We start from the raw sequence: 13961 nt of genomic DNA, 5'->3' as shown, positions 1-13961 counted from the left end.
ATGGGTATTGCAAAATGTAAAGCATTTGAAGAAAAATTGCTACCTTTGTGGCCTAATGACCTGCTTGAATCTTCCATGGACATTAGTCAGATGAAATATAGAGAAATAGGATGGGAAAGGAAGAGGGCACTTGAAATAGCCGTTGAACGCTCTCATTGTTGTCCAAAACTCCCCTGAAAGCTTTGCATTTGTAAACCCAGTTTTACACCATTTATTCAGATTGTCTTTGCTTATATTATCTGCTAGCATTGACACAGAGCCTGCAGAGAAATATCGGTTTTGGTGAGCCGAAGTCTGTAAAATGGGCCAAGTCTGTGAACTGCACACTGTAGAGTGTCCTGGTCTCCTTACTGTCAGGCTGAGGATGTCTTCTAGGTGCAGAATAGTATTAGAGTGGGAGAAGCTTTTTCATTAACACAGAACATTGTTCACATGTTGTATCTTCTCTTTGGCTCTTTTTAACGATTTAAAATTGTTGCAGAAATATTGCTAATTCTGTATTTCTCCACAGTCATGATGAACTGAAGTTACCAGAAATATTATTCACTCTTTGTTGCCATTTTGTCATCCATTATCAAGTTCACTTCCAAAATAATTTATTTTGAAAACATACATGTCAGAAAACACATGAAAAACAGCTATTTTAAATTAATGTGTATGGTTTAATAATCTGTTTCCTAGGCATGCTTCCAGAAGAGCGGTGCCTCCGTGGTTGCTATTCGAAAATACATCATCCATAAGTACCCTTCTTTGGAGCTGGAGAGAAGGGGCTACCTCCTCAAACAGGCACTGAAAAGAGAATTAAATAGAGGTGTTATCAAACAGGTATTAAATGGTTATTTATAATAAGCATATATTAGCTATAAATCCATGTATAGTAATATTTAGGCTTTTTGTGCTTTGTGAGTTCGTTAAAATAAGTTAACATAATGATGAAGGGCTTATGCTTAACCTGGTTTTACAAAGTCACTGGTGCCAATTAGCTTTAGTAAGTATTCTAAAGAACAGAAGCAATATGATAGTGTAAATTTTTTCTAGCTGCCTGTACAATTTTTTTTTAAGTATTTATTTATTTGGCTGTACCACATCTTAGTTGTGACATGTAGGATCTTTAGTTGAGGCATGTGGGATCCAGTTCTTTGACCAGGAATTAAGCCTGGATCCCCTGCACTGGGAGCACAGAGTCTCAGCCTCCAGACCACAAGGGAAAACCCCTGCCTGTACTTTTAATTGGCTTTCCTTTGGGGGCTGCTTGTGCTTAAGATTATGTAGTGCTCAAGGTGAGAAGTGGGGTTGAGCTGGCCTGGTTGTTGCAGCACCAAAAAAGATCATAGTTCTTGTCTTAGGTTTGTTAGTTTTAAAACCTAACTTCTGTGACTAGACTGGTGATCATCATAAATTAGCTTTGTAAATAGGTTTACCTTAACTTACTAGTATCTAAATCTGTTAAAGCTTTTGGAAGCATCAGAACTTGAGTAAATTGAGAATAATACTAAAACCAATATTGATTTCAGGCATCAATCCATATTAGTTTGGATAGTACATCAAAACACTACTTAGAGCTTTGAGGATGCTTTGTGTATCATAATGAATATAGGCAATATTTACAGTAATTTTAAATCGAGTTTAATCTGTAAAAATATAAGTCACTGTTATGTACCTGAAACTGTACAATACAATATTGTAAATCATCTCTACCTCAGTTTTTTGTTTTTTTTTTTTAAACTCCACATTGCTTAAGATCATGACACTCTAATGCCAGAATGAGCTTTCTTATCTACACATTCTTCAGAAGTCCAGAGGGATGAAGTAACTCCTGAGGTCCCGTGGTAGCAGCAAAGATGGTTCTGAGGATCTAATTCACTGCAGCCCCAGAGTCCTGTTGCCTTTTTTCTGAACCTTTCTGCATGGTTTGATTAATACAGAGTTCTGTGCCGCTCAGCCATTTAAAGTCTTAGGAACTTTCAATGAGTCCTTAATTTCACAAATACATTACTGAGTTGTCTCCTGTGTACCAGGTGCTTGGCGGTCCATCAGTGAGGAAAACAGTTTCCTGCTGTGGAGCCTATATTCCAGCTTTCTCAAATGTTGTAAATCTAACGTTTAAATAGCCTTTAAAGTAACCATTGCATAAAAACAATTATCTAACCAATATAATTAGAACCAGAGACCTGTATCATAGTGTATGTCAGCAGAGTTTATGAGCTAGCTTCATGTTTATCTTCATGAAGATATAGTTTGTGACCTATTTTGCCTCATAGGCTGGCCCTCAGTTTCATGCTTCAACAAGTTTATAGACTGAAAGCATTTGATTGCTGTATTCCTAGTGGTGTCGGTAAAACCAAAGTGGAAGACTCAGGTTAACCTGAAGTTCTATGACAGTGATTTGTAAACTATGGAAACGTGATAAGACTTGCACGTATTATCATGTGCAGTGTCTAAAATTAGATAACTTTTCCCTTATGCAGTAATAATCTCTAATGGACAAACTGTGGGAAGCATTGTGGCCTGAGATTAACTAGGCTCTGAACTTTTGCCAAGGAACTGTCTTCCTTGGTAGAGGTTTTCTCATTTTCCCAAAAGATTGTGTCCCTTCCATGGAACTTTTTTTTTTGAAAGCTTGTAGTAGACTGTTTAACCTGCTATCACAATAGCATTTTTCATTCTTCCCCAACTTCGTAGATGAGGAAACAAAAGCTGAGAGGGTTTGTGAGTTGTCTAGTATTGAATAGCTAGATGATACCATAAAGAGTGTTCAATCCCAAGTCTTCTGACTCATCCACTCTTTTTTCTCTGAAGAGTTTAACAGCACTTTACATTAGTTCTTACATCACCATGCCCTGTAATTTAAAGTTACCAATATGAGTACCAGAATCATTTAAAGTAAAAATACTGGTTATTGCAACTAAAGTTAATTTATTTTAGGTAAAAGGAAAAGGTGCTTCTGGGAGTTTTGTTGTGGTCCAGAAATCGAGAAAACCACCTCAGAAATCCAGAAACAGAAAGGTAAGAAGTCTGTACCAGTTTGCTGGAGCGCAGTAACACTGTTGGTGCTTCTAAACGGTGCAGTGTTCCTGAGTGTTGCTGTGCACTAGGCAGGGGCTGCGTTTCTGTGAAGCCCTGGAGAGGCTGTAATCATTTGCTCCTATCGTTTAGCCAGAAGCTGTGCGTCTAACTGCCCTATATTGAGTCATGGGCAGCTGTATGAGTTACAGCTTTTTGCTTTTTTGTGAAATACCTTTAAACTAGAAGAGGCATACAAGTACTTTTTTACCCAACATTAGATCCTAAAAGTACCGCACCTCGAGGCGGTTTTTTTTTAGTGCAGGTACTACCTTCCTAGCCTTCCCCCAGACACATGCATTCATTTACGGAAAGTTGTATGGAAGGTATACAATAACTGTGAGATATGCAGTATTCCCTCTGAGTCAGTGATTGAAATCATGACTGTTCCTCTACATCTTTGTTTTTCAGTTTTATATGTATTTTTAACTGTCCCAGTTTGAAATTTTTACCTCAAAGAAATGGCCACGCCAGTGGCATTACACCACAATGCTGTGATTTGTTTGAATGTGCTAAAAAGGGTTAGTTTTTCTTTTGGCTAGTTGATTTGGCAGTCAGCTAGGGAAAGCCCTTGTGTTGAATATAGAAGCAATAGAACAGAAACCTGTAATGATGATCATTTCTGATATTACATTTCAGAACAGGAGCTCTGCAGTGGATCCAGAACCACAAGTAAAACTGGAGGATATCCTCCCACTGGCCTTTACTCGCCTTTGTGAACCTAAAGAAGCTTCCTACAGTCTCATCAGGAAATATGTGTCTCAGTATTATCCCAAACTTAGAGTGGACATCAGGTAAAAGCCAGAGGCCTGGGCTTTAAAGCACACATGTCTGTGTTACTTCCTTAGCCCCTTTTTCATGAGAAAGGAGAGAGATTAAATATTCATTTAAGATTACTTCTAGGTGAGCTAGGAATAAAACCTTTTATTGTGGGTTTCTTTTTTTGTCCCATGATATTTTCCTTTTCATATCTCCATATGTAGTTTCTTTTTGAAACTCAAGCCACATGTTGACCTTCATAAGACTACCATAGAGTAACTTTTCATGGTCAACTGCTAGAATATTCAGCATTAAACCATGTCCTTTCAGCTGCTTATTATTAAATTTTTTCAGTTTTTTATTGTGATAAAATACACATAATATGTAAAGTGCACCTTGTTAGCCATTTTTAAGAGCACAGTGTTTAGCGCTCTTACGCACTTCAGTAATGTGCTACCATTGCGCCACCCATCTCCAGCATTCTTTCAGTCTTATAAAGCTGTAACTGTACCCACTGAACAAGAACCCCCTGTTCCCCCTTATCCCGCACCCCTGGCCACCACCATTCTACTTTCTGTCTCTATGGTTTTTGACTACTGTAGGTACCTACCTCATACAAATAGAATCATACAGTAATTTTGTAACTGGCTTATTTCACTTAGCATAATGTTCTTTAAAGTTCACCTATATTGTTGCATGTGTCAGAATTTCCTTTCTTTTTAAGAATGAATATTTGTGTGTGTGTGTGTGTGTACACACACACACTCCACATTTTGTCTACCCATTCATCTGTCTTTGGACATTTGGGTTGCTTTCATATTTTAACCGTTGTGAAATAATGCTGCTGTTAACCTTGGTGTATTAATATCTCTTTGAGACACCGTTTTCAAATACCCAGAAGTGGAATTTCTGGATGATATGATAATCCTACTTTTAATTTTGTGAAGAACCACCACACCATTCTCCACAGTGACTATTACCATTTTACATTCCACCATCAGTCAGGCCACAGGAGTTTTGATTTCTCCATATCCTCACCAACACTTATTTTCCGGTGTTTTTTTGTTTGTTTGTTTTTGTTTTTTGACAGTAGCCATGCTGACAGGAATGAACTGGTTGGTAGCTCATTTATTTTCTATTTAGAGTTATAACCGAGAATATAGGAGAATTCAGGCTTCTGTAGCACTTCTACATAGAAATAGCATAATATCTTCATCATTCAAACATTTAAGATAAAACTCTGAGAGAATTTTTATGGTAGTTCATTTGTTAAAAAACTGCCACTGTAATGTCACCACTGTTTGGAAAATTTAATAACTCCAAATCTTTTAAAAAATTTTTATTGGGGTGTAATTGATTTGCAGTGTTGTGTTCGTTTCAGGTGTACAGCAAACATAATCTGTTACGTTGTTCTGCTAAGTCATGTCCAACTCTTTGCAACCCCATGGACTGTAGCACGCCAGAGTCCTTCACTGTCTCTGGGAGTTTGCTCAGATTGATGTCTCTTGAGTCAGTGATACTATCTAACCATCTTATCCTCTGACGCCCCCTTGTCCTCTTCAATCTTTCCCAACATCAGGGTCTTTTCCAGTGAGTTGGCTCTTTGCATCAGGTGGCCAAAGTATTGGAGCTTCAGTGTTAGCATCAATCCTTCCAATGAATATTCAGGACTGATTTCCTTTAGAATTGACTGGTTTGATCTCCTAGCTGTCCAAGGGACTGTCAAGAGTCTTCTCCAGCACCAGTTTGAAAGCATCTATTCTTTGGCGCTTAGCCTTCTTTATGGTCAAACTCTCACATTTGTACATGACTAATGGAAAAACCATAGGTTTGACTAGACGGACCTTTGTCAACAAAGTAATGTCTCTGCTTTTTAACATGCTGTCTAGATTTGTCATAGCTTTCCTTCCAAGAAGCAAGTGTCTTTGAATTTCATGGCTGCAGTCACCACAGTGATTTTGGAGCCCAAGAAAATGTCACTGTTTCCAATTTCTCCCCTTCTGTTTGCCATGTAGGCCATTACAAAGAGTTCTCTGTGGTACACAACAGATCCTTATTAGTTATCTATTTCATACATAGTAGTGTGTATATCGGAGAAGGCGATGGCACCCCACTCCAGTACTCTTGCCTGGAAAATCCCATGGACAGAGGAGCCTAGTGGGCTGCAGTCCGTGGGGTCGCTAAGAGTCGGACACGACTGAGCGACTTCACTTTCACTTTTCAGTTTCATGCACTGGAGAAGGAAATGGCAACCCACTCCAGTGTTCTTGCCTGGAGAATCCCAGGGACGGGGGAGCCTGGTGGGCTGGCATCTATGGGGTCGCACAGAGTTGGACACGACTGAAGCAACTTAGCAGCAACAGCAGTGTGTATGTGTCAATCCCATGCTTCCAATTTATGCCCCCCCACTATAAATTTATTTTCTAATCTTAACTGTTTCAGTTTTGTAGATAAGTTGATTTGTAACCTTTTTTTTTAATTCCACATATAAGTGATAACCATATATTTGTCTTTGTCTTACTTCACTCAGTATGAGAATCTAGGTCCATCCATATTGCTGCAAATGGTGTTATTTTGTTCTTTTTTATGGCTGAAGAATATCTCATTGTATATGTGTACCACATCTTTATCCATTCCTCTGTTGCTAGACCTTTAGGTTGCTTCCATGTCTTGGCTATTGTGAATAGTGCTGTAGTGAACATTGAGGTAGACGTGTCTTTTCCAGTTACTTTATTCTGCAGATACATCCCCAGAAGTGGGATTGCTTGATTATATGGTAGCTCTGTTTTCAGTTTTTTAAGGACCCTCCATACTATTCTCTATAGAGGCTGTATCAGCTTACATTCCCAGCAGCAGTGTAGGGGGGTTCCTTTTTCTCCACACCCTCTCCAGCATTTACTGTTTGTAGTTTTTTTGATGATGCCCATTCTGACCAGTGTAAGGTGTTAACTCATTGTAGTTTTGATTTTCATTTCTCTAATAATCAATAATGTTGAGCATTTTTTCATGTGCTTTTTAACCACCTATATATCTTCTTTGGAGGAATGTCTATTTAGATCTTCAGTTCATTTTTTTTTTTTTTTAATTTTTTTTTTTTATATTGAACTGCATGAGCTGTTTGTGTATTTTGGAGATTAATCCCTTGTCAGTTGCTTTCTTTGCAAATATTTTTTCCCATTCTGAGGGTTTTCTTCCCATTTTGTTTATGGTTTCCTTTGCTGTGCGAAAGCTTTTAAGTTTAATTAGGTACCATTTATTTTTGTTTTTATTTTCATTATTGGACTGATTATTTAGATTGTCACATGTCCTTGTGGATTCGTGCAGACACATTAATTTGTTTAAATTTGTAATTCACCGGGTTTATGTTTTGAATGTTTGTGTAAGGTCTTTGTTACGTTGACTTCTGGGAAATTGTGTTTGTAATCCAGAGCCCTTTCTGTAGACAGTCTTTGTACTGGACGCACATTGTCCTGCTGTAGTTTAGGACCAGTGTTTGTACCTTGGATCACTGAGGTATAGAATTAGAATTGTTGGGGTTTCAGCTCAGAAGCCACACGTTCAGAAAAGCGCTCAGTGGTCTTCAGAGTGGCCGGTTAGTCTTTCTCTGTCTGTCTTCCTTCACTCAATATGAGAATCTCTAGGACCATCCATAAAGTACCAAAGAAATGGGACTCAGAGAAGTAATAAGTTCGTAGTCCTTGACATACTTACTTGCTGGTCAAGTCTCTGTACCAGCATTTGACCCAGTTGATGGCTCCCATCTACATGAAACACTTCCTTCACTTGCTTTTCAGAACACTGCATCTTTCTGATTTTTCCTCTCATTCTTTGTCAGTCTCCTAAGAATTCCAGATTTCCCACCTGCCTCCTTAGTGTCTGAGTGTCCCAGGGTTAGACCTTAGGCTTCCTGTCATTCTTAGAACCCTGATTATGCCCCTCAGATACAACTTCGGGTCTGATAGACATTGTATGATGCCTCAGAATGGATAATTCTTTTCATTCTCAAAGCTTTAAATACCACCTGTACAATACTAGTGTACATAGATACATAAATGTATGTATGTTTGTGCATTACACAAACATTCATGTACATAGATACACTAGTGTACATAGTGTACAGTAGATACATAAATGTGGCCCGCATTTATTTATACAAATACCTATTGGCTATCACCACTTGTATGTCTGACTGGATGTGTCCAAAACCAGACTCACGATCATCCCCCTCTTCCCCAGTTCTGTCCCTCCTCTGCCACCAGAAAGGCCCTGCACTTCCCGTACCTCCTGCATCTCAGTTAATGGCAATAGCATCTTTCCAGCTTCTGAAGTCAAAAACCTTGGGTGTATACTGGTCTCTAAACAGTTATTTTGACTTTGTTTTTAATATATATACATAAACAGACGTCTTTTCATTACCTCCACTATTGTCAATCTTTTCTAAGCCCACCATCATCTCTTACCTGTGTTAGAGCAATAACCTGCTTTTCCTATTACTCCTTCCCTTTCAGTCTGTTGTTAACATAGCTATGAGAGTGAGACTTTTTTAAGTGTAAGTTAGGTGATACCATCTTGCTACTCAAACCTTCCAGTGGCTTCTCAACTGCCTCCCAGTTAGATAGTTTAAAGGTGGAGTCTTTAAGATGGCCCATGCTACATTTGCAACGCATCTCCGACCTAATCTCCTACTCCTCGTCTCTGCTACTGGCTTCAGAGACTTCATACTTGCTGTTCCCTTTGCCTGGGTGGTTTTCTGCCATAATCCACTTTATTCTTTATCTTCCTTTAAGTGTTTACTCTGAAAACTTGGAGTAAGACTCCACATGCTTGCATTGACTATCTTACTATTTTTAAACATTTTATTTTGGAAGTTTTCAAATATACACATAAATGTAGAGAGAACATAATCATGATACTAACATAATTCTGAACATTCCTTAAACATTATCCGGTACCCAGACCATGTTCAAATGTCCTCAGTTGTCTATCTCCAAAATGACTTTTTTTATGGTTTATTTTTTCAAGTCAACTCAATATCCACACATGGTCTACCCATTGCATTTGGTCGATGGGACCACTCAGCTTACGTTTGCAACCTTTCCCTCCTCTCCCAGAGTGGAGAGCTCCACCTCTGCCTTAGTTTCTCCGTAGCACTCATCCCATGCTACTGTGCTGTGTGTTCATTCTTTTTGTGAAGGAATGGCGTGCTCACCCCCATTAAGATGTCAGACTCCTGAAGCCAGGGCTTTTAGATTGTTGACCTCTGTTTTCCCCAAGCCTAGCTCAGAGTACATGCTCAGTAAATGTAAGTCGAATGAGTGAGCTGATACGGGCCCTTTACCTGGCCGTTTCACTCAAGGAATATACGCCCTGGAGCATATTAAATGAGACATGAATTTCTGCTACCATGTATTGGAGGTTGTAGAGCATTTTGGTAAAGAGCACAGACTTTGGAACCAGACACCTTTGTTTAAATCCTGAATCTGTCATTTTCTAGCTTTATATCTCTGAAAAAGTTATTCCTTTGTGTTTTGGTTTCCTCATTGATAAACAGGAACCTTCAAACATGTTAACCACTTAGAATAGCTAATGTTAGTAGTATTAGTCTAAATTCCAACATAGGACTTCTCAGATAGCTCAGTGGTATAGAATCTGCCTGCCAGTGCAGGAGACACAGGTTTGATTCCTGGGTCAGGAGGATCCCTTGTAGGAGGAAATGGCAGCCCACTCCAGCTTTCTTACCTGGACAATCCCATGGACAGACGAACCTGGCGGGCTACAGTCCTTGAGGTTGGAAAGAGTCGGACGTGACTGAGCAACTGAACACACACACAAATTCCAACATAATTCTTACGGTATGAGCATCACACCATACTAAATATGATTCTGACGTTTAAAGTGACTTAAGGTGACTTAAACATGTAAGTCACCTCGTTTTTTTTAACAATGATTTTTTTTGAAACCCTACAGAAAAACTAGGTATGTTAGCTTTACATGGGCTTTGGGTTGGCCTCTGAGAAGGTGTTTTTCAAAGGTAATTCGGCTGGTGGGTCAGAGGTTAAAGCGTCTGCCTGCAATGAGGGAGACATGGGTTCGATACCTGGGTTGGGAAGATCCCCTGGAGAAGGAGATGGCAACCCACTCCAGTATTCTTGCCTGGAGAATCCCATGGACGGAGGAGCCTGGTGGGCTACAGTCCACGGAGTCGCAAAGAGTCAGACATGACTGAGCGACTTCACTCACTCACTCATTCGTCCATATGACATTAGAAATCTTAATATCTAATCCTGTGTGTGGTGTAACTTTGTCATATTCATTTTTAGAAAATTGATCTAACAGATTGATAGAACTGTCTTGTTTACAGGATTCCTGACACTCAGAATGTCTCTCCCTTAACTTCCATTCACTCTGTGCATTGCTTTCTTTTTTTATTTCTAAGTGTAGACTTGTTTAATCATCTTATTTTAAAAAATCAAAAAACCAAACAAAACCTTGATATAAACAGCTCCTTAAATTTGTACAGGGCTTTTGAAAACACTTTTGGGGATTTCCCTGGAGGTCCAGTGGTTAAGACTCTGGGCTCCCACAGCAAGCACAGGGCATAGGTTTGATCCCTGGTCAGGGAACTAAGATTTGACATGCCTCATGGCACGTCCAAATAATTTAAATAAATAAAAGTGGGCACTTCTTTAAAAAATGTTAAAAAAAAAAAAAAAGACTACTTCTGTTTACATTGTTTTCTGTAATTTTCAAAATAGACTTAAGAAATATGTATTCCTACCTCAATTTTGCTGATAAAAGTCTTAGCTTGGGTTACCTGGCTGTGCACTGGTGAAAGCAGAACTGTATTTCATTTTTTGGTTATAACCTTGCTTTTTCCACTCTTCTGGACAGTCATTAACATACTGAAAGTGCAGGCCTAGCATAGTAAAAATGCAGAATCTGGAATCAGACTGCCTGTTTATAATCTGGTTCTTGCACTGCCTGACTGTGTGATCCTGAAGAAGTGACTTAATTTTTCTGTCACTTAACTTTTCCCCTTCAGTAAAGTATGAGCAGTTTAGTTCAGTTGCTTAGTCGTGTCCAGCTCTGCGACCCATGGACTGCAGCATGCAAGGCCTCCCTGTCCATTACCAACTCCTAGAGCTTGCTCAAACTCATGTCCATCAAGTCAGTGATGCCATCCAGCCATCTCATTCTCTGTTGTCCCTGTCTGCTCCTGCCTTCAGTCTTTCCCAGCATCAGGGTCTTTTCCAATGAGTCAGTTCTTGCATCCGGTGGCCAAAGTATTGGGAGTTTCAGTATCAGTCCTTCCAGTGGATATTCTGGATTGATGTCCTTTAGGATGGACTGGTTTGATCTCCTTTCAGTCCAAGGGACTCTCAAGAGTCTTCTCCAACACCACAGTTCAAAAGCATCGATTCTTCAGAGCTCAGCTTTCTTTATGGTCCAGCTCTCTCACATACCTACGTGACTACTGGGAAAGCCATGGCTTTGACTAACTGAATGGACCTTTGTCAGCAAAGTAATGTCTCTTGCTTTTTAATATGCTGTCTAGGTTGGTCATAGCTTTTCTTCCGAGGAGCAAGCGTCTTTTACTACATGGCATGGCTCATAGTGTCATTCAGTTAGACAGGCTGTCGTCCGTGTGATGAGTTTGGTTAGTTTTCTGTAAAGTGTGGGCAGCAGTAGTACCTGTTTCTTCTGGTGGTTGTTGTCTCTTGTTTATTCTACACGTGTAAAACATTTAGAGCAACACTTAGCACCGTCATATGTACAAAATGTTGTCATATATATATATCCTGTAGAATTTTTTGGAAAAGGGAGTTGTGCCTGGCAGTTAACAGTAAGTTACAGAGATGGGACTTGAATGGCCCCCATCCAGTTGTGTCCCATCCCATTGAGATGGCTCTAGAAGAACGTGTAGAATTTAGATCAGATGATGGAGTGGTGAAGGCATTCTTAAAGGAGCTTCATGAGAAAATTTGGAGGCAAGAATTGGCTTTCTGTTTTGGGAACGGAAAGAATCCTGTGTCTGATTGGCAGTAGACTAACAAGAGGTGGGACCAGGCCTTGAAAGACTTTGAAGCTGACGCCTGTCAGCTGAGTAACGTAATAAAAGAGGCCTTTATAGATTGATGACCCAACAGTGGTGTGCACTATGGGAGCAAAGCAGAGCGCCACCCAGCAGGGAGGCCACAGCCGCTCGTACTAAGCTTACAGCAGTGATGAGAGAGAAAGGGCCTGACAAGTTTGAAGCACTTTCTGTAAGTATGGTATACCTGAAGGTAGGAGTGAGTGAGAACTCTTGAGATTTCTAAAGGCCCAGGGTAAGGTATATATCAGATTAACGATTGGTATTGCTGAGGAAACAAAATGTTAAGGGAACCAGTTTAACTGATAACTCATTTCCTAGAGCATTTGAACTTTGGTTAAGAAGATTCTTCTCAGATGAGTTATTTAATTTGATAGAAGAGTCTAGGGTTTCAGTGTTGTACTCAAGCTATGTAATCCTCTGTTGGAATCTAACTTACAGAGCAACTAATAGAAAAATCATTTGACAGTTAAATCATTCCTTTGATTGTGTTCCCAAAGCTCTGTGCACATACTTCAACCCTGACCCGTATAATTCTTCGCCATAATTATTATGTTTTCATCATCTCTTAAATTCTTTAGTGACTGGATCTAAGTGTTAAATCCTGCATAACCATAATAAATACTCAGTAAATATTTATGGGATGAATGACTTTGAGTATGTTTGGGGTTATGACATAAATCATATTTGTCCTGAATGGAACAGCACTGGCTTAGAAATATTTTGATTGTGATTTGGTGGGGAGGGAGTTTATTTGGAGTGTCACAGTGTACATGATTTCTTAGTTTCTACTTTTTTTTTTTTTGCCAAACTGCACAGCATGTTTGATCTTAGTTCCCCGACCAGGGATTGAACCTGTGCTCCCTGCATTGGAAGCTGGAGTCTTAAATCACTGGACCACCAAGAAAGCCCCATGGTTTCTCCTCTTTAGCATCCTATTAATTAGCACATGAGATCTCCTCTACTCTTCCTCTGCAGTCATATGGATAATGTAATCAGTAATTCGAGTGTCAGCTCAGCCTGTAATGTTTATTGATGAAAGATTTAAAACTCCTTCTCTAATGAGAAGTATTGGCGCTCAGTAAAGGACGTCAAGTGGTAGGAGTCCGACCCTCAGTGGGCTGCCGAGGTGTTGGTCTCAGTTTAACTTACCAAGTAATCAGTCTCAAATAAGTCTCACGATTTTCTGCTGGTTGAGTGCTATTCTGGTAATTCTGCGGAGGTGTGGCAAAACACATCACTAACCTTTTGTGTTTCAATTAACTGTTTCTTCGGATGTCCTGTCATTAGCCTGGGTTGTAGCTTTCCATTTTGTCCTGTCATGTACTGCAGACCCTTTTAAGCCCTAAGTTAACCTGACTGATTTCTCCCTGCACCTGAGATTCTCCACCCACCACTCAGACCATTGCCCCTTGACAGAGCAGCTTTTGCTTCAACATTTTATTCTTACGTTTTTAATGAAATTCAGTTTCCTCATGTTTGCCATTTGATTTTGATGACCTGGGTTTTTGTGTGTGGGTGTGTGTGCGCGCGTTTTTAAACGACAGCGCTTTAAAGGCAGAGATACTATGCTTTAAAAAAAAACCTATTTTCTTTCTCAGAGAATTATATTTTATTAGGCTGACTTTAGATAACTGGATTGCAGAAAATGACTCCAGTTTTGTTGATGTGTGTATACATGGGTATGTGTGTGTGTGCACATGTATTTTAGATCTAGGAGTTTTGCCTCAAGAGAATGTCAGAATTAGATGGGACTATAAAGATACCCTTTCTTTGCTTGATTACAAAGTTGTGTTGCTATTGTCTGACTAAACTGAACTGATGGTAATAAAGAGATTTTTGGAGTACCCTGACAAGTGGGAAATTGGTTCTGTAGGCTTGGTTTTAGAGAAGTAGCTCTCAAAAGTTTTGCTTCCACTATATACTACATAGTTCTGTATGGTACCTGGTTCTGTAATAATTTAGCTTCTTGCTTGAAGAAAAAAAGAATACCACTTATTAAGAGTGCCAACAACTTATTGTTTTATTGTCCATTTTAACAAAGTAC

General features: G+C 39.4%; 1 protein-coding gene across 31 annotated transcripts in view; it reads left to right on the top strand.

The window, feature by feature from the left end:
- The window catches only part of HP1BP3 (heterochromatin protein 1 binding protein 3), a 36741-nt gene that overhangs the window by 12653 nt on the left and 10127 nt on the right, over positions 1-13961 (top strand). For all 31 annotated transcript variants that reach the window (XR_015136810.1, XR_015136808.1, XR_015136806.1 and 28 more), the window contains 3 exons: positions 682-825; positions 2926-3006; positions 3703-3857. Coding sequence is in view for 20 of the 31 variants with exons in the window: in XM_086326601.1 (XP_086182727.1) it covers positions 682-825; positions 2926-3006; positions 3703-3857 (380 nt within the window). In the remaining 11 variants the exon portion in view is untranslated. The remainder of the gene's footprint in view (positions 1-681; positions 826-2925; positions 3007-3702; positions 3858-13961) is intronic.

This window comes from Bos grunniens, chromosome 2, assembly GCF_055505025.1.
Source record: "Bos grunniens cultivar Pamir isolate PY7600 chromosome 2, Bosgru_T2T1.0, whole genome shotgun sequence".
In the NCBI taxonomy this organism is placed as follows: domain Eukaryota; kingdom Metazoa; phylum Chordata; class Mammalia; order Artiodactyla; family Bovidae; genus Bos; species Bos grunniens.
This window is presented reverse-complemented; position numbering and strand designations above follow the sequence as displayed.